General features: G+C 40.7%; 2 protein-coding genes across 3 annotated transcripts; one reads left to right on the top strand and one right to left on the bottom strand.

Moving 5' to 3' along the window:
* The first annotated feature begins 11,752 nt into the window (after positions 1-11,752).
* On the top strand, positions 11,753-14,528 carry LOC103988415 (probable alpha,alpha-trehalose-phosphate synthase [UDP-forming] 7). The gene is made up of 3 exons (XM_065189799.1): positions 11,753-13,755; positions 13,841-14,102; positions 14,214-14,528. Exons 1-3 carry the CDS (start codon positions 11,753-11,755, stop codon positions 14,526-14,528), a joined length of 2,580 nt encoding a protein of 859 aa, XP_065045871.1.
* Positions 14,529-14,806: 278 nt separating this feature from the next.
* On the bottom strand, positions 14,807-21,186 carry LOC103987832 (uncharacterized). 2 transcript variants are annotated; one of them, XM_009406252.3, is made up of 9 exons: positions 20,908-21,186; positions 20,441-20,496; positions 20,231-20,355; positions 19,304-19,463; positions 18,728-19,155; positions 18,098-18,571; positions 17,019-17,100; positions 15,435-15,591; positions 14,807-15,025 (listed from the first exon to the last, which is right to left on the bottom strand). In XM_009406252.3, exons 1-8 carry the CDS (start codon positions 20,974-20,976, stop codon positions 15,450-15,452), a joined length of 1,536 nt encoding a protein of 511 aa, XP_009404527.2. In that variant the 5' UTR covers positions 20,977-21,186; the 3' UTR covers positions 14,807-15,025; positions 15,435-15,449. The 2 variants fall into 2 exon arrangements, with proteins under 2 accessions (XP_009404527.2, XP_009404526.2); XM_009406251.3 differs by having other exon boundaries at positions 18,098-18,604; positions 20,908-21,183.
* Positions 21,187-21,919: the final 733 nt, after the last annotated feature.

Genomic DNA, 21,919 nt, shown 5'->3' with positions numbered 1-21,919 from the left:
GGCATGAGTGAGCTGTAGCCACAATTACGTGCGATGACATTTATGACCACCATAAATGATCTCTCCCACCATACCACACTAATTCTTGCACCTAATAATGTGGCGTATTGATTTACGACTCAGCGGCTGACCGGTAAACCAACGTAGTCCTTCGATCACAGGTGAATTGATGATGGACACGTACTGACTGCATGTGATGTTAGCATCTCACTACAGGCGAAAATACTGTGTGTTGTGCAGAAAAATAATCTGTTTTTGGCATTGGAGATGTCCATATTAACGTTGCACCGACATTTATGGGATCATATGTTGGTGCGTATGTGCATCACTTAATTCACTGTTTACACGATAGTAAGGGAGATTTCGGCTCCAAAATCGTCGATTTACGTTCGGTCAAATTTAGAATGGAAACTGTCGATTTAGTTATCGTTATTCATCAATTTTGATTGAATAAAAAATTAAATTAATTCATCAATTTTATATTTATTTTCTATATCTATTTGATTTGAAATCAAATTATAGGATATCGATTCGAAATTATTATTATTTTTAATTAGGATAAATGATGTCGATATGGTGTCAGACATACGTATACATCTGCGACCAATTCCGACACAGCTAATTTTGATGGCAACAGTTCCATGAATGCATAAACCCACCCACTAAGCACGCTTGCCAACACTAGGCCTGTTTATTTGACTACTATCTCCTGTGGAGTCAGAGAGCCACTATGCGACTTCTTCTGTCTACACTGCCTTTGCGTTCCAACCACAATGGAGGATCGGAGCTCGTGGAGGAGGTGTACTTTTGCTTCGAAAGATACGGCCATGCAAAGTTCACTGAACCCTTTGCTCAGAGAAAGAGAATAAAAAAAGGTTTAGAAATCATTCGGTCAATGGCACGGTTGGTGGTGGAAGTCATCTTTAGCTTAAAAGAAAAGAAGGACAAGAAAAGGGCAAAAATAGAGAGATGAAAAGAGGTTAACAATGGAGCACAAAGATTAAACGGTGGCCGACCTCTCTTTCTTTTCTAGAAGACGAACTTGTATATATATGTACTTTCTCGATCAAAGCAAGGAACCCTAAAAGACATTCCCGTGTTACTTTGGGTGCTCTCGTCGTCGTGATGTTAGTATATTTCTATGTTAGTATAGTGCATCTCTTGTCCTTCAATATAAGATTTCCATCACACATCATCTCTGATAGAGTTAGCCAATCAGTTACTCGTTTTATTTTCCTCCTTATAAATTACTAATAGATTGAAAAAATAATCAAAAGATCTGTCGATAAGTACTTAATTAGCCAAAGACATCTTCTTGCATTTTAAAGACCCAACAAGAGAGAAATCATCAAGTCGCGTATTCTAATCTTCTATCTTTAATAAAGTTGGCTAACCAATTCTTTTTTCTCTCTAAAAATAACTAAGATGTAAAAAATAATAATTGATAGAGTTTTATCAATATATGCAGTTTTATTGATTTTGTTAAAACATATATTGAATCTTTTACTATCACCTTAAACTTTTACGATTATTTATCACTCAATCATATTTAATACGGCATCATCGGAGTAACTTTAAGTTTGAATCTTATTAGTCATGATATTATATATACATGTATATATATATATATATGTATATATATATATATGTATGTATATATATATATATATGTATATATATATATATGTATGTATATATATATATATATGAATATATATACCTACAAAGAAGTGATCGAAAGACGTGCCAAACCCTACCTTGCTTTAGGTTGCATGTCGGACACAACATGCAAGACTCATAAAAGAGTTGTAGAATTAGGTCGGATCACAACACACTCCTTCCGGACCGTAACCGGTCGAGATTAAATTATGTGGAGTCAACCACTTAAAGAACATAGATTAGTTGGTCTTCGTGACATTAGTGGTAACCAACATAAATACCAAGTCTCTTTTTGGGATTTGATATCCCATGACAAGTTTCTTACTATATAATAATACTCGTTTATATCTAATCTCATGAGAATGGAGTTAATAATTTTAATTATAAAAATATTTATATGTATATAAAAGATGACGAGAGATTAACTAAGAGGATGATTTCATATTTTTACTAAGGATTAAAAGAGATTACATATATTATATTTGGTTTATAATGTAGAACTTTAATCTTTGAATTAAATTAATATCAAACATGATATATATTAACATAACTAGTTTGAGTCATATAAAATTTATCCATAAAGAAAATGCCAAAGTTTTCTATAGGCCAATCTAACCTATTATATCAATATTTAAGCCTCTTAGTCTCGTCTTCTTGTTTTGTCTCATGGAAGAACCCATCGCTTCTCGATATAAGTCACCTGCTAATATAGAATAAGTAGAAGAAAACTATTTTCAAAGAACATAAAGTTATCCACTTATCACTTATATTTATCTCATATTATCAAATTTTTATATATCTTTTAATTATTTTAGTTAGTTTTTAAAACCTAAAACTAGTATAAATAAAGTTCTCCTATAAACTTATAAAATCATCAAAAGTAATATCTTCCAAATATTATAAAGATCTTCTTTATAAGGAGTTGATTTTTCTCGTCATCCCTTATCCCTTATAAGATTAGTTTCTTAGAATTATTTATAATAATATATTTTTTTATTTTATTTTTGTTCCACATCAATTGGTATAAGGGCTTTACTCTTGATATTAGTATAATAAATTTATGGTTAAAAAATTAAGAATTATACTCTACGCTCACCACTTATCGTGGATATTGTGTATAAGAAATTTATTTTACTAATTACTGTTGAATCTCGTATTTTGATGATGAAATCACTTGATATGTGTTTATGTTTTAATCTGCATTTTGAGTGATACAAGATGCTTCGATCAGGATGAGACAATTAAAGCATGAAAAATCATGTTGTGCCGGAGGAACATGTTAGAAGATTGGACGTCGGGCCGGTGGATCGGTCGACGTATCGACAGAAGGCTTCAGGCCGTGGACTCGGGCATCGGGCCAAGAAAAGTGGGTATTGTGCCAAGGATATCGAAGTTGCGGAGTCAACTAGACGATTGGGCAATAAGCCGCAGGAGAAGACGATGCGCCGAAGAATCGGACGAAGTGTCAAGAGACCAATGACATGCTGGACAACTTGGTTAATTGCTTAGGATTAATTGTCTCGATCGAAGTTTTGTTTTACATGTGCAGGATTAACTACGATGGAAGTAAGACATGCAGCAGGAGTTACGCCGGAGTCAATACTATGATCACGTTGGGAGTTTGAGAGTTCGATGGAAGTTCGGATGATCGTCGGAGGTTCTACGGGAACAAATTCGAGAAGTCCAGGAGCTTGCCAAAGAAGCTCGTTGAAACTCGCCAAGTGGATCGTCGCAAGTCCAGGAGTTTGTCGGAAGTCCGCATGAGCATCACCGAGGGTTCATCGGATGATCGACGGAAGTTCACCAGAAGCTCGCCAGAAAAAGCGATTGACGCACCGGAGCAAGTTACAGTAAATGTCTTAAGAAATGTCGTAGTTAGTATGTAGATTAAGTTAGGAATGGGAGGTGATCCCATTAACTTAATATGGGAGCAATTGGGCCCTTAACAGACCCAAATTGGGCCGAATGGATCAACCCATTCGGACTAGAATTCCTGCTAGGCGATGGCACCGCCCAGGAGAGGGTCTCCTAGGAAAGCTGGGTGGTGCAACCGCCCCAGGCAGGCGGTGGCACCGCCTGGGCTCAGTCTCCGAGCAAGACTGGGCGGTGCAACTGCCCCTGACAAGCGGTGGAACCGCTTGAGCTCGGTCTCCGAGCTCTGCCAGGCGGTGCAACCGCCCAGTCAAGTGGTGGCATCGCCTGGGCTCAATCTCCAAGCAAGACTGGGCGGTGCAACCTCCCCTGTCAGGTGGTGGCACCGCCAGAGCTCGGTCTCTGAGCTTTGTCAGGCGGTGGTACCGCCAGGACCCCGGAATTCTGGGAGATGACAGTTTTGAGCTCCAAATTCAAACTGGTTTGGGGCCTATAAATACCCCTCTCATCCCTGGTAAATTTACACAAGCATAGAGAGCAAAAAAGGAAAGAAACACTGTAGAAATCATTTGAGAAATCCCTCCTCTAGCTTAAGTGTTAAGACTCTATTTTAGAGAGGAGAGTGAGTGCTTGTAAGGGTTGTCTCCTAAACCCGGTAAAAGGAGAAGAGGGGTATAAGAAGGAGGTTGATCTTCCCCTAGTAAAGGAAGATCATTAATGGATACCGGTGGCCTCGACGGAAGAGGAATCGAAGAAGTGGATGTAGGTCAAGATTGACCGAACCACTCTAAATCTCGGTTTGCATTTACTTTGAGCATTTTATCTTTACTGCAAACCTCCTCAATAGCTTACTGCCTTTTGTTCATTTACGAACGTATTTTATAATTAAGTATTTTCCGAATCGGCGTTAAGACGGAAATCAGTTTTATCATACGAACATCATATTTCAGTTTGCGCTTACATTCTGATTTCTATCTTAACTGTAAACTGTCTTCCTTACTTTACTTCAAATACGTTTACGTAAGCTTTCAAAGTTATTATATGCACGAAACAACTTTTACGTCAGAATCAGATTTCAACGTACGAATGCAGTTTTAATCGTCGAAAATTTTCCGCTGCACTAATTCACCCCCCACCCCCTTAGTGCTCTTGATCCTAACAATTACAAATTTATAGTTCATCCATACAAGATCTAGTGATAATAATGGTAATAACAGTAATAGTATTATTGGCGATAACAGTAACAATTTCGATGGTAACAACCTTGAAGATAATGATTGGGGAGTGTTTGTCCTATAGGCAACTTTAAAAATACAAGAGCGAGAATAATCCGGGAACTCTAAGAAATTTACAATATGCTCACAAACTTTTGGTTTTGGAGCTAACAGAGTTTGTAACGATGATAGGATCAACAATTAATGCTAATCGTCAACTTAATCATCAACACATGCTTACGATCCAAACAAATTAATTGATCTTTATGGCATTAGTGGTAACGAACATAACTGATCCACATGTACAACAACGGCTCTTGTGAGATATCTTCATGCGAACCGTCATTATTCACGTGTATTATCTTCAAATCAAACCATGATCAAGTCTAACTATACACAACTATTCTTCTTGACTGCGTCGATTAATGTGATTGCGCATAGATAATATATCTCATCAATTAGTGTGGGTAAAATATGAGTGAAATCAAATTGTAATCCTAAGATGAATCCTCATAATTACACTCATAATTACTACCGAAATATGACTGCAGCCATCGATGATGCCCGAACAACAACGGCAAGTGGAGAGGAAGCTATCTTCCTAGTTTGTCCACGGGCAAGTCTCTTCTTGGGATGATATCGCTTAACAAGTCTCTTACTATATAATAATATGAGAATGGAGTATTACGTGGTCCTATTTAATTAAGTAAGATATATTATAGATATAATTGGATTCTGATAATGATTATTGACCAATAAAAAAGAAGTTCAGTTAAAATAGGATTCCTTATGAGATAAACTTTAATAATTATCCTAGACCCTCTGCTCTCGCTTATAAATAGACAAGATCTCTAGGAGTTAAATAAGAGACATATCAGTGCTTGAGAGATTAAAGTTTTTATCTGAGATTAAAATTTTTTTTCTCAATCTCCCTCTCCAAGAGAAGAATGATCTAATTATATTTGCAGATTTATATCTCAGATCCTGAAATAAAAGTTTTTCTGATAGTATGATTACATATTTTATGCTAATATGGAGTTAATAATTTTAATATATATATATATATATATATATATATATATATATAAGAAGATAATTTTATATTCTTTACTAAGGGTTAAAAGAATCAGATTACATATATTACGTATGGTTTATAATCTAAAAGTTTAATCTTTCGATTAAATTAGTATCAAACTCTCAGACTTACTGTAAGGTTTACCCATCGAGAAAACACCATAGTTTTCTGCGACAAGAAGTATCGCGTGTTGCATGAATCCGCCAGGAAGCTCTTCCTCATCATCATCCTCTTCCTCTCCGTTTTGCCGTCTCTACCTGCCAGGAAGCTCCTTGGCGAGGGGGAGCAGAAGGTTACATCCTCAGCAGCTGGTTTGGCGTTAAACGTCCGCCCAAGGGGGATCACACCTCTGCCTTCTCCCAGTAACGTTGGTAATGGTGTGGCCGCTGCAGGCACGGGCAGTAGCAACAAAGAGAGGATGCTGGGCTCGGTGCCCAGCCCAGTGATCGGCAACTAGCTTCTCCGATCCTTGCCATTTACCTTCACTACTCTCGGATGGTATCATGTACTCTAGCTGAGAAGTTTTCCCGGAGAGAGACTCACGTACTGTAGCTGTGTTCTTCCTGGTTCACGTAAGTTGGATTGACTTGATGTCACTGAGAGACATGGATGAGGGAGATGAGAAGAAATATGTGTATTATATTGAACTTGATGGAGGAATTCCGTCACTACTGTTTACTTAGAGTAGTACTACTCTATCAACCATGACAAACAAGTGAGTCAATAGACTGTCGCTTCTATCTATCTGAACCTACCTCTTCTTTCCTAATGCTTGCTTGCTACCCTAAGGAAGTGCTTTAGATTAAGTGAGCTCCTAAATAAGCCTGATATTTCTGATAAAAATATTCATATGTGTAAGATAAAAGAGGATAATCTTACATTGCTAAAGATTGAAAGAATCACATGATAATAATGTGAAGAAAATTCATAAAGTATCATATTTACGCATATATTTGGCGATCGTATTTCTAGTCTAGACGATGTTACGAAATATTATTCTTTACTAATAATGGAAAAGAAATGCTTATCGGTTGTGGTAATGCTATAAAAAATTCATCTAATCTTATATATAATCAATCACATACTAATCAATTTGTCTTTCGATAACCAGATCAGAAACCATATTCTGCATCATTTTTTACTGAGTAATATGGCATGGATACTGAGATTGAATGCATATGTTGGCCTTCCCAATTCTGCAATTCCCAACTCGGAAGCCCATCAAAGATGCTGCGGAAGTCGACAATGTTGGCTGCATCAAACTTAGACGCTTCTCGCCAATCAAAAGCATGCCTAAATGTCTCACTAAAATCCTTAATTCGTATTACATTCTTGGTCTCTTTTTTGGTCAACGGGACTGTGACACGAAGGTCAAAGCATTGACCGAGCTTGGATTCGAGCCGCTTCACAAGCCTAGTCTCAAGCTGCACGTTTCCCTATTCCTACTTTCAGTATACGAATGGGAAGGTTTTCTCTTCTTACAACAAATATTCCTGAGATAAAAATAATATATTATATTTTACTTTCAATCAAGACTCGATATATTATGTTTTACTTGAAATATATAAGTCATTAATCATTATTGTGACAACATCAACATATGTCGAATGGAAAATATTCTGATAATATTTTCTATTGTGCATTATATTCCTCGTTGCTATAGGCAACCACGGCGACTAGCTATATATAAGATAAATTAGGATAGAATTATGAAGGTTTGGTCATTCTCATCCTCACTTGTATCTTGTCCAGCTCAAAAATCTTTCTTGATCGTCAGATGAATCATAATAGGAATCTCATCCTACATTCATCTTGGTATAAAACCCCACATCGAACATCCGAAGGCATATCGAGCATGTTCTAAGGCTCTTAGTGTAAATCAAACTGGAAGCAAGTCAAACTAGCTAGTCAAGCACTCTAAGCTAATCACTAACATGTCTCTATAACAAATATAAATAGATTAAGAGAGTCAGATTATATATACATACATTCATACATACAGATACATATATTAATGATTCTACTTAATCAAACATAAGGAGACGTTCACTATATCGATACGGTGTCAGGAAGGTGTATTGTTCCACTGCTCATCCGATCTAACATGGATGATTAGGGCACACGATTAGTAATGAAGCATGTGCAATAATTGTATTGGAGAAATTATTTAATTAATGAGGATTTATTGTTGTTGCTAATGTCAAATCTATGCAATAGAAGATAATGAAGCATGTGGTTCATTAGGATATTAGTGGATAGACTACATTGGTTTCCGTGTGAAGAACATTAAATGGGTCGTGTTATAATAAACAATAAAATAGAGTAAGAAAGTGGGAGATACAGAAAAAAAAAAGGGAAAGAGAAAATAGACTCTCCTTTAATTAAGAGATATCCTTATTTTCTTCTAAATTAAACATAGGCTATAGTATTATTGTTCATGGAAAAGTTTGTCTAAAGAAGAAAAAATGTTAATCACGATTTTAACAAGAATTATAAGACTCATTATAATTAAAGGTGCTTGTCGGATTAGGTATTAGTTGATCATCGATCACACTCTATTGTGAATGACTCATTATGCTGCTTACTGTCTCATGCGTAGTGCTGTCTCACCATAAAGCCAAAGACAAAGGAAAAAGGAGAGAGAGAAAGAGAACAGCGTTTTTGTCTTTGTTTCTTCCTTTCATCACCTCCATGAATGATCTGTGTATCGTGTAGTGGTGGGGTTTAGTCGACACCACCCAAAACTTATCAGAAGCCATCGGTAGATGTGACTGCGTAGTTCATTTCAGCTACTTTAGCATCCTTATTTGTGCTGCATGCGCTTCCCTTACGATGAGATTAAATGATGATTGCTCGACAGCATATTTCCTTTCTTTTTTATCCTATTTTCGGTAGATCATAAATAAGGAGATCAATAATCACAAAACTAGAAGAACAATTGTTCTTAAATCACTTTCTTGGATGCAATGATGAAATCTTTATTGACTGTGTATAATGCAATGTTTACGTACACGGAACCACTAAACCCTCCGCCAAAAATCGATCACGGCAGGAAAGAAAACAAGCACTCAAACAAGCGTTCGAAGATTATTCGTCGATGGCAGGCAGATCCATGACTGCTACTCTCTTCCGACGCGATCGTTCCCTGCGTGCAGGTGCAGCAGATGCCGCTACGACCTCGGTGCACTGTGCCCTTTGTTGCTGGGACCAGAACGAGGGACGCTCCTCCTGGTGAGCACATGAAGAGCCTTCGGCTCCTTCGCTGCTGCTGCTGAACTCGTCGCAGCCTTGAGAGCTTCTTCGATGGCGAGCGACGGCGGGTGCGGCCTCGCTGAGGACACCGCTGTGGTCATGATGAAGAGGAGGAGCAGCAGCAGTTTGGCGTAGAGAGACAGTGGTCGGGCGAGGACAAGGATGGCAGCCATGGCATGGGTCGTGGTGGCACCCTGCAGGGACCTGAAAGCATTTGGAGTAGCGAAGGGCATGCAGGCGGAGGAGACTTATATACACGGAGGGAGATGGACTTCGCTAAGTTTAGGCCATGATCTTGACCCTATTTACTTAGTTGCCCATTGTGATGACTGCTGCATTCCACAATTCTCAAGACCATTTGGAAGGGTATCCTCGAGAAGTGGTCGAGTGGGCGTGGCTGTAGTAACTCGTCTTCTTGTGATGCTGATCTGATACACCAAACCACTCAGAGATGGAATATTGACTTTGGATCGCTTCCTATTTGTCAGTGATCGAAGACCCCCTCCAACCCAGAAAGTTCAACAGAGAGGGAGAGAGAATGAACAGGCGGTCCCATTCATTTCACTCGGGTCTTCGATTGGATCCGCGAGCCTAATCTATCTGTTCTTCATCATTTCGGTGCAGTTAAACCTGTTCTTCTTGGAACAAGTGATCTCATGGTTCTCGCGTTGCTACAGAGCATGCAATCGATTAAAGGAAATATCATTGTTGCTGGTTTCTCTCTCTCTCTCACTGTATCGATCAGTACGCACCACTAGATCTCTATCCATGTAAAGCGAGAGAATGACAGAACAGAGGGAATAAAGTTGCTGGGTCATCCATCGTCATGGACCGGCCGACGCACAACCCCTCCCTCCCGGGTCGGCGTCGGGTCGGCGTCCGATGCTGTAAGACTTTGGGATACCCCATCCAAAGCACAAGAGCGACTACATCTTCCACTACAAAACAAGTGGCGAAGCACCTAAGCTGCTCGAACTGATCACGGCGTTCTCCAGGGGGGTCCAGTGTGAGCATGTCAAACGAGGCGGTGTACCAAAACAAGTTGGCTCGATTGCTTGGAGATCTTGATAACAACATTGTCGCGTTTAAATCTAAGACTCGCCTAACTTTCGTGGACGAAGGACCAACGTACGAAGACTCTTACCTCCTCACAAAAAAGGTTGCATGGACCAGCGGAGTGCGTTACTGCTGCAGCTCCCGTCTGCACATATCAGATGAGGGCTGTGTTCTTAAAATAATCGTCGAGTGGAGGAGGTGAAGAACACAATTGAAGTCTTCTGCGTTGACTTATGGATACGCGTCTCATCTTATCTTTGCTCTCCATCGGCATCGTGATCCTCTCTCTTAAGGTTCCTTCCTTGTTCTGTAGTCGTTGATCCATCACCAGCAACTGCATTAATATCCTTCATTCCTTTTCTAAAGTACCTAAAAGATATTGGAATACTTTATCACTAGTCACCATTGATGGAACACTAAGTCCTCTCTCCCTACAGTTTTAGGGGGACCGGACCTCCTTCGCAGCAGAGAATACCACCAAATACTACAATTAGATATGTATATCTATATATGACAGTATTTTATATCTTTCTTTTACTGTGAAAAAAGTAGCTAAATTACAAGTTTCGGCAGCGGATTGGCTTTCTATGTGAGTAGGATCCCCGTTTAGTCGGATGTCATCTGTAGCTGTGAGATCGCCCATCACTATTGGCTGCACCACATTGGATGGGATCACTGTACCACCATCACTATTGATTCCATCATGTTTTGATTTTTATTTTGGTAACATAAAAATATTTTATTTTCTCTTTTTTGGATTATCTATCAATTGTTCGGTAAGTTAATTTAATTGAATTATTTTAATTGACAAATTGATTGGACTCGATTTGTTTTAATTTCTGGGATTATATTTGTTGGCAACCAATCTGGCCCAAGTCAGGCCTAAATCAATCTGCTGAGGCCAATTGGGCCGGTCAACATTGGTCCCAATTTCTCTCTATGAACCCAACATAGTGACGGGGGCCACGTGTCCCAGTACGAACCGCCGGTCCTTCAAACGGTACTTCTTGGGTACGCAATAGTGAGGTCGTAACAAACTGACCAATAAGATGACTGCCAGTTCTCCCGCCCTCGTCTCTCCGTTCGAAGTTCCTGCCGTCTCTTGATCGGTTCCCTTCGTCGCTCTCGAGAGTCGGGGGGCGGAGCTTCCGTGGTGGTACTGGTGGTGCGACCGGAGCCCGACGAATCCCAAGAAATCTCTCGCGAAGACGAACGAATTCGCCTTCTCTGGTCAAGGTTCGATGATCTCTTCCCGGTTCACGACTCCTTCTTGTTCGCCTTCTTCCAACCTCTCGTCTTCGTGAGATTTCTTTCTTCGATACTTCGTTTCTTGGTTTCTCGTCTCGTCGAGTTAGGTTCTTGATGGATTGAAGTTGTTCGGTTGGAGTTCGTTCAAGATGTAGTCGTTGCACCGTCTCTGTTGTAGAATCCGATCGAACACTGTCGCCAAGACGATTCGATCTTTAGGTGTTGGATGATGCGCGGGAGCAATAGAACAGATCGATTTGGGGGGGAAAGGATTCCAAGAAAGAGTGCGAATTAGGGTCTCATCCGCCATTCATGATGTAGGTTCCGTTCTCTGTTCTCCTCCTCGCAGGAGGACCGAAGCAAGGTCGAGCCAGAGATGGGGAACTCGGACTTGAGGAGGGAGGCGGCGGCGAAGTCCAAGCGGATGACGGTGCAGCAGCTAATGGAGCAGCTGAACGAAGAGGAACGAGCGTGGGAGACCAGCGAGGTGTCCGCTTCCGAGGAAGCAGAGGCGGAGGCGCCTCAACTCCAACGACCGGCGACCGACGTGGCCTCCCCTTCCGCTTCGCGAAGGCGGGTGATCGTGGTGGTGCACCAGCTCCCATTTCACGCGACTTCCGACCCCGACATCCCTGGCCTGTGCAAATTCGTACCGGAGGAGGACTGTCCCCTTCTCCACCTCGGAGAAGGCGTCCCCGCCGGCACCGAACTCGTCTTGGTCGGCACCCTCCCTGGCGCCGCCGACCTATCTCAGGAGCTGCGCGACAGGCTCGCCCGGGGCAGCCACCTCCTCGGCTTCCTCATCCTCCCCGTCTTCCTCCCGCCAAACACCGATTCCAGGCTGTCCCGCCTCTGCAAGGTCTACCTCCACCATGCCCTCCATTCCGTGATTCCCTACGGCGTGGGCGCCCCCATCTACGACGAGTCCTCTTCTGCCGCCTGGGATGAAGCCACTGCCATCTTCGCCAACGCCGTCGATGACGCCATTCGCACCCACGACGACCTCGTCTGGTTGCACGACTACCATCTCTTCCTCCTCCCCTCCCTCATCCGCCACCGCCACCGCCACCCCAGCATCCGCCTCGGCTTCTCCCTCCATGCCCCCTTCCCGTCCAGGGACGTCTTCCTCTCGCTCCCCCCCGCCACCCAGATCCTCAACTCACTTCTCTGCTGCGACCTCCTCGGATTCCATGCTCTCGATCACGCCCGCCACTTCCTCTCGTGCTGCCGCCGCGCCCTCGGCCTCCACCACCGCCCCCGACGCTCTCCATCCTCCCACGGCTTCCTCGGAGTCGACCACCTCGGGCGCACCATCGGGATCCACGTCCTAGCCCCCGGCATCCACCTGCCCAGCACCGTCGCCCACGTTGCCGCCTTCTCCTCTCCCGAAGGCACTGACACGCTCGCCGATCTCCGCTGCAAATACCGCGACATGACCGTCCTCCTCAGCATCGACGAACCGGACGTCTTCAGGTCCATCCACTTAAAGCTGCTTGCTTTTAACATGGTGCTCCGGAAGCTCCAGGGAACCCGCTTCCAGGACCGCGTCGCCCTGATCCAGATGCTCAACTGCAGGGGGCGACCCTACGCGAGGGAAAACTCCGCCCTCCGCCAGAACCTCAAGGCTCACTGCGACACAATCAACCGCGTTTTCGGTTCCGAACATTTCAAGCCTGTCGAAATGGTGGAGCAAGACGTTATCAGACCAAGAGCGAAGGCCGCATTCTACGTCATCGCTGACTGCCTTTTGGACACCGCCATAAGGGGCGGAGTGAATCTGATCCCCTACGAGTACGTCGTTTCCAGGCAGGTAGACCGTTCACGCCATTCCTCCTGGAAGAAGAGCAGGGTGGTGTTGTCGGAGTTCACTGGGTCGTTGCAGGCCCTGAGCAGGGCGACCAAAGTCAACCCGTTGGACCCCCCAAAGACCGCCGAAGCACTGGTCGAAGTGATCTCGATGAGCGAGGAGGAGAAACAGGAGCAGCACGAGAAGCACTGCGCAGACATCAGAAACTACGATGTGGCTTACTGGTCCAGGAGCTTCATCGATGATCTGAGGAGCCGTGAGGCGGCCCACTTCAACAACGGAGACGCTGTATCCGAAGACGGCTTCACGGAGCTCCAAGAGCAAACGGTAACGTCGGCTTATACGAAGGCCAGTAGGAGGGCAATTTTCCTCGACTACGATGGCACTCTGGAGTCCGAATCTTCCGACGCGAAGGCACGAAAAGCGTGGGTTACGGACGTCCTGTCTTCCCTGTGTGCCGATCCTAGAAATGTGGTTTTCATCGTCAGTGGAAGAACGAAGAAGGATTTGGGGAGGTGGTTCGGGAAGTGCTGGGGTCTCGGCATTGCCGCCGAACGTGGCTACTTCTCAAGGTAGCCGTATGATTCTTCACGCTTGATATATCATCCTCTGACTTCACATGATTCCTCATCCTGTTTTTTATAAGCACTCTATTAGGTGGGGAGGACAAGCCGAGTGGGAATCTATGGAGGAAGTCGTCAACCTCGATTGGGTCGGTGTCGCGGGGCCACTGATGAAACGGTACATGGAGGCCACGAAGCATCCGACGTTGGAGATCAAACACAGTGCAATCGTGTGGCGGTATGAAGAGGTAGATCCTGCACGGGCAAAGGAGATGGTGGACCTTATGAAGGATTTGCTACTACACGAACCAGTAGTGATCAAGAGTGGCCATCGTAGCATCGAAGTCCATCCGCAGGTACGTGAAATATGGAGAGTCATTTGTATTACTTAACTCGTGTTCAATTAGTGGACTTGAGTCAAATGTTAACTCGAAATGAATGATATTCGTATGGGCGGGTACTCGTAGGGAAGCAACAAAGGCTCGGTGGTCAGGAAGGTCCTCTCGGCGATGGCTGACGACCAGAATCGAGCGGACTTTGTGCTGTTCATCGGCGACGACTCCTCAGACCAGGACATGTTCGAATTTTTCGCCACGGATAAGCACAAGGATGTGGTTGCTCCCCGTGCCACCGTGATCACTTGCACGGTTGCCAATAAGGCCAGCAAAGCCAAGTATTACCTGGAAAACATGGACAGAGTCAAAAGTCTGCTCGTCTCCCTTGCTGAACGCGCAAGGTTGCTGTCGAGATCTAAGCTGCTTACGGTAACCCAACAACAATGAGCAGACACTTCTCTTCCAACTTGGTGATTGGATTGTACAAGGTGTGATTTGCTTTCATTTTTCTTCTCTGCTATGGATTTGTACGAGGTAGAAGAAAGTTTTAATTGTTCACTACATTTTGATAGTATACCTGGCCACTCTTATATGAAACTTTTATGCATGGCAGTGCTGAAATTAAGGCAGGTGTGGTAGAGGGGGAAGAGCGTGAACGAATGGGATCATGTCTCCCTCCCGCCTCGTTTCAATAGATATTTGAGGATTATACTGAACCATGCACATGCCATAAACAGGGCCATATGATCTTATAGAGTTGGGTCTCGACAGGTTCAGCTAAAAACATAAAACGCATAACAACGACTTAAGGTGCTGCTCAACACATCCATTACTGACAGCTAACGCTTCACGAAGCTCAAAAGCATGATGCAACTTATCATCTAAAAATCCCGTCCAGGATGAGCTTTCCCACGGATTGTCCAAAGAGACGGCAGTTATAGTCTCTGCATTGTTTATTGAATATCAATCATAAGATACATATGGTTGAGATGCGAGTATCACGTATACTATAAAAGGTAACTTTAAAGCATGAATCCTAGATTTTCTTATGGATCTGAGCGACAAATATTTGTCATCAGGAAAGTCTTCTCTAAAATTTATTTTTAGCTATAGACTGTATCCAGAAACAATTATTTTCTATATAACTCAGATAGGCATGTCATAAACACGGAATCCAGATTCAAATCCTTTGAGATTTTATCAATAATTCATATTTTATTTTTATTCTAAACCAACAATTTCCTCCAATGTGCTTTATGTAGGCAAGCATCTTTCTAATCTATGGATCCTTACTAGTCAATTGAAGCAAATATCAATAGTTGAAGGAGATCCAAGTTTGCTGAACATGCTCACCTCATGAAGTGGGATTTACACCCTCTTGAAAAAGGACAGAATATTTCCTTGCTTCGCATCTTTTAGGCCACCTTTTCCTGGTTTCTTGTTGCCACCCTTTCCTGGATTAGTGGAAGCAGCGATTCCTGCTGCTTGCGCTTTATTAGCCACAGGAGGCCTAACATCAGAGATCAGGTAAGTCATATTATTCTGTCAGCACCATGATGCACAAAAGCTAATGATGGAATAGAGCAATGATGCTATACAAACCATGAATCAATTGACCCTAAGATGGAATAGGCATTTCCCTTCTTCCAACCTTTTACCACTAGGGTCAATAATTTATCTAGTAAATCACGTACAGGTCCTCCATGTGCACGGCGTGCTGCTACATATTATCACTGATGACACTCCACTAAGAAGACTGATGGTTGTTTGAATTTCCTTGATACCTATACAGTGAGTTATTCTACGCTTTCAATTGGGCAAACCAAATGAAAACCACCAAACTCCTAAACTACATCTACAACCCCTGACATTGATAATTGTCTTACCAAATCAGCATTAGGATCGGCTTGTTCTCTTGAATCATGAGCAGAAAAACCTTCACAGACTATGCAATCTTACATTAAAGAAATTTCTCAATAATCAATTGCAAATTTGCACTTCCATTAATATTCATTTGTCTTTGATTGCTTAACCTAACAACACATGTAAATGGACCTCCTCCGCAAAGATACAAAAGGTCACATTAAAATCCATTCAAATCACAACCTTCCTATATGATATTGGTTGAAGCAAAACACAGGACTTAGGGTCCATTAAGACACCAGAGAGAGCTACAACAATTGAACCATGGTGTGAAACAGGTCTCAAAATTAAAGATTAAAGATAATGGTGTATTTTATATGTGTGTATAATAGTATAGTCAACGGCAATTGTGCACAGGTTTTAGAGTAAAAAGGTGAAAGAGTCAACATCAACTTGAATCCATAAAAGGCCTTAAGGATCTGCAATAAGGCCAAATGAAAGATCCATTCTTCAATATTCCAGAAATGTAATCAAATAACTTGGGTAAACATTAGACATCAAGAAAGTTGGTGGATGCTTTGGAAAAATATAGCCTGAATATCATAATGAACCAGTCATCTTTCTGACTGTAAGCTAGGCTCTAATAGTGTTTTTTCACCTCAAGCCTCTATTATGGAGATACGCAAATCATGATTGTTACACCAAAAATAAATTTGTATTCACTCAAAACCAGATCGAGTGCACTTAAGGTAGTGCATTACGTATCATGATCATTACAACCCCCAAAAAAGAATTCTATGAACAGACCAAGTGCACTTAAGATAGCATCTTGCAGTTTCTAAAGAAAAAAAATGGCCAAACTAATTCAAATTACTCATGCCAGAAAAGAAGACCGAATGAAATCAAAGACTACAAAGAACAGCTTGAAACAAACATGAACTTGCATCAAAATTATCTTCACATGACAAAAAGTTTAGGTTATTTCTATGTTTAATTGACAATATAATATTTTTGTTTTGAATTAAAAATGACACAAAAACATAACAAAAAAGCAAGCATGCTTGATTCTGATACCTGTTTGCAGCATCATTAACGGAAATGTTCTTCTCAGGCAGATTACTGTCAGCAGTTTCCCCCTCCCAAATAACCTCAGTAACTGAAAAGTAGCAGATTTGTGAACAAACAACAATATTAGAAATGATGAGGTAAGCAAGCAGCGAGAAGGGGAAAATACTTGATATTGATACTTAATAGTGATACATGAGGCTGAAGACATGAGATATCAACCGAGCTGAATGCTTACAACGGATAAATTTGACCAAAAGAAGAACTGAAGTATATTAAGTTATGATTTAAATATAAGCTATCATATTATGTTCCTCACCTCAAGTGTGCAAGCTAATAAGTCTCTAGGTTTGAGTACCTTTAGACATGTCTTGCACAAATGGATAGAATGCAATGAGAAATAACCAAAAAGATAGGGGAAAAATTTTAGCAGGCCATAATCAGAATGCCTTGCAAAAAATTAAAGGAATGAATTATTTTCCATAATTACTTTTCCAAAGAAGATACTTATTACCCAGTGTAAAGCTCTGGCTAAGGAATTATAATGTCAACAAGGAAGAAAAGTGGAATGCAACGAGAACCTCATATTCATGGACATATGATGTACAGATTACTTCAATAACGAAAGAGAAATAATAGTTTTAATACACAATAGAAGCAAAAGAAATAAAATGCAGAGAGAGGAAAAGATAATCTGCATCTTGGTCATGTCAAATCAGCAAAACTATTGTATGTTTTACTTGTTATTTTCACCGACCAAAAAAATATATATATTGAAGATAATGGAAGTGAAGTCCTTTGTAACCATCATCCAATTTAATCTAAATTTTGAATATTTATTGCTAAAGCATGCCTATAAATGACCCAAAAATAAAGCTGCATCAATGTATCATCAATCAAGTTCTTGCAATTTTTGTCGGCGCCTACTACTTTTTGAGAATGTCTCAATCTAATTCTTCTGATGAACAATCAATCATTGGAAGTTAAAACCAAATTAATGAATGGAACACCATGTTAACCAGGATAGAATTTGCTAGCTATCCCACTATAGACAAGTTAAAACCAAGAAGCAAACAATGGTAATATACCTTCTCTTCCTCGATCGTCAATTCGAGTTTTGAGTACTTTTCTTCTCTTTGGTGAAGTAGAAGTGGTGGCTACATCCTTATTATTCTTGTCAGTGTCCCCTTGATTATAGCTATTGGTCTTCTTTTTTAAGGAAATTCCTCCCATTGTAATGCTTGCAATTCTTTCGTCAGCATCTGATGGAAGTGAAGAATTTTTCCCCTTAGTGCTATCTAGCCCATCACTCAATCTGTCACCCTTTGGCTCTGCAGTGCTCGGTTTACTTCTGTCCAATAAGCTTTCAGTTTTAGGCAAGGATTCTGCAGCATGTTTCCCTTTAAAAACATCTGGAGATGAAAGACTAGTAACATTTTCCTCTTCATCATCATCATCTGAGAAATCAAGAAAAACCCTTCTCTTTCTGCCGCTTACACTGTTCCTCTCCCGCTTATGATTATTATGATGGTCCTCATCTTCACTGTTGGCAGCATCCAAAGCTTCATGTGCACATATTTGAGCTTCAGCAGTAGCTAGATATCATAATGAGGAAAAAGAAATTGAAATGTAAATCAGCATAGTGTACAAATAGGATATTTAGATTGAGGACAGTAAATACATATAGCCTTCAACTGAAGGAATAACACTCCAAATACCAGCAGCAATTGAGGTGTCAATAGCGGTTTCAGCAGCAGGAGCCGCAGGCTTTGATTTTGCTGAAGCATTGCCCCACAAACTAGCAAGTGAACTGGTAGTCCCTGATGAGGACTTTACATTCTGACCTTTAATTTTGCCAGTATTACCACCAGAAACAGATTCTTTGATTAAAGGCGGCTTAGTAACTTTGCTGGCTGCATCAAGAGCAACTTTCTCGCTATTATCACTTGATACTGCAATAGATGACTGCATGCCATTTTTGGCACCGGATCCTTGTTGAGGATGCTGAATAGGCTGACATTTCACAGTGCTGATACCTTTTGACTCTATAGCTACTCTTTTACCATTCATGGGCCATGGTGCTGCAGCACCAACATGCTTCCCATCAACAATGCGCTTGACAAATGAATTTGAAACGCCACAGAACCTAGAAGGAAAAGACAACATCGACAATGTTCAAGTGCAACAAGAAAGATAGGCATGATAAAGCATATGAAATTTATATATAACACAAGTGTAACAATGTCAAGAACAAGATATTTTCAGCAAGGTAAAACAAGGTAAAAGTGACTTGCCTGTTATCCCTCAAGCAGTTTCCTTCAGTCAATGGTTGATTAAAGAGTTCCTCCGCCTGCACAAATTCAGCATTCCATATAACTGCAAGATCACTTGGAATACATGCTTGGACACTGTAAACCTGAACTGAGCAATTATCTTTAAATACTTGTTTGACTTCTGCACCAAATCAAACAGTATGTCTTAGAAAAGGTCCGTATCAACAAAGAGTTACAAAATAGATGCACGAACCCAGCTAATTGAGAGAATGATGTCTATCAGTAATCTTCATAATGTGTACTACTTTCTTGCCACATACTTAACAAGATACTCTGTTCTGTCACTAGAAAAGCAAAAAACCCAACTTAAGCTTTTCAACATAGTTGGTTTGTCCCTTTCCAGGATCATACTCCTTTTACTCAACAGACAAGATCATTTTTAACCAATTGTTCATTTCCTGTTTTTTCTATAAACCTTTAAAATACATATGTAAACATCTGTTAAGAGCACAAATATGTCTCCTTACACCAAAAAAACCATATGACAATTGATGACATATATAAGAAGCTTAAAACAAAAAACTTGAATGCATTCTTCACAATTTGTTTTGCATATATGTTTTTAATTCTTATCCTGGTTATGTGTTGTGCAGCTCGTAAAAGGTTTGAGAATATGAACATGGAATTCAATTAACCTTGCATGGAACAAATGAAAAATAATACTAATTGGATAATGTTAACAATGTTCTTTGAGAAAGTTAATGTAAAGAATTATCCAATGGAAGCATTACTTTAGATAATTCAATCATCGATTTTAGCAGAAGTACTGAAACCATCAAGTGAGACAATTAAACAGAGCCAAATATACTGATGCTGTTTAGTACAGACTGACTGTTAAAATACAAGTTGAGAGAAATGCAGGTGTCAGCCAACTAAGGCATATATAACCTTCTAGTTTATAGGTTGAAGCAAGTTTTACACAATAGGCTTGAGGTTCACTCTTCAACCATCCGGACAATGTGTATATCACCACCAACTCATTGCAGTGCTTTTCCGCAAACTCCTGAAGCAACCTAGACACAACAATCTCACAAAGTCAGAAAAGTATAGCTTAAAATTTTCCTACCGCGATTAATTCATTTAAACCGAAGATTGCACCTTTTTGCATAATTTGATGACACCGAAAAGTTGCGACTAAGCCACTTGTAGGAAACCTGGAAGTTATGATGAAACAAAAGTTTCAGCAACATTGTCAGCTTCTTATACATCGAAGAATCAGTAACGCTAATTGCAGAGAGAAAATGCTGGTTAAGTGAAGCAATTTGCAACCGGGTGTGACAAGCTCGACGAAGTTCATAAAAGTCTACGGGCGATCTATTTCATAGGAAGCAACCGGTAGCGATGGCGTCTTTTACCCACCCGAAATGATGATGATGATGATGGCACCAACCCATATTGAAATTAAGGTTTCTTGACGATATACGCATCTCATCGATGACAATAAATGCCAGGGAAATGCAGAATACAAGCAGTTTTTTTTTATCTATAACGTGGCTTTTGAATCGAGCAAAACGCAACAGGGAAAATATTCGATAGATGATCATCGGGGATAGGCGTCAAATTACCACTTGAAGTTTGTCGAGGACGAGTGCCTGGATCTGCGGGAAAATTTCTAGGGCTCCATCGGCCGCCATAAGATTCGGGCAAGAATCCCCAATCTAAGCCATAGGAGGAAAGGATGAAGGAAGAATAGATGGCTGGAGAAGGGGGATGAGGAAATTCCCGCGCGGAGGGCTCTGTTTCCCGCCTTCTGCACGCTGATTGAGAGTATTTGGACGGAGAGAGCCCTCGGAAAGTACAACCCTTTTTCTTTATGCGATTTTGGAGACCGGGGAACGGAACGGAACGGAACGAAACGACGTTTCGGTGTCGGGGATCGAAGGAGCCCGTTATATGCTCCGTGTGCGTTACCTTAATTATATTTATTTATTTTATTTTTCATTTATTTAAGGATAATTTAAAAAATCTTAAGTTTTTATTTTTTTTTCTCCTCACGCTTTTTTTACTTCTCAAATTGCACCATTATTTTCTTAAAAAATAAAATTACTTTTAACTTCGGTCTTACCCTATTGTATTTTGTTACCTCTACCACATTGCTCTCATCCCTGTTCTTTTCATACATTCAATCATCTATTAATTTTTTATTAAATTAATAGTTATAAATAAAGAGAGATGAAAGATGAGGGTGATCGTGATAGTGATTGTAATGAAAAAAAAAAGATAAAAGGAAAATATACTAAAAGGTAAGAGTGGTAGGATGGAGATAATAGGTGATGGCATTGGTCGCGATCATGACAATGAATACGAAGAGACTTAAAGAAGAAAAAAGGGAAGACAAAAATGATAGGAAGTCTCATAATAGTACAAATATAACTAATAATGATAATAGACGATGACAATCACAATAATGAAGAAAAAAAGATGAGACGTGATAAGGATAACAATAGTCACAATGAACGAAAGGTATAGATAATTTTTATTTTTTAAAAATAAGAGATATTCTACGAAAATAAATCAATAAGAGATATAAAAAAAATAAAATTTATTTTTTTTATAATATCTTTTATTAAAAAATAT

Source organism: Musa acuminata, chromosome BXJ1-6, assembly GCF_036884655.1.
Source record: "Musa acuminata AAA Group cultivar baxijiao chromosome BXJ1-6, Cavendish_Baxijiao_AAA, whole genome shotgun sequence".
Lineage (NCBI taxonomy): Eukaryota > Viridiplantae > Streptophyta > Magnoliopsida > Zingiberales > Musaceae > Musa > Musa acuminata.
This window is presented reverse-complemented; position numbering and strand designations above follow the sequence as displayed.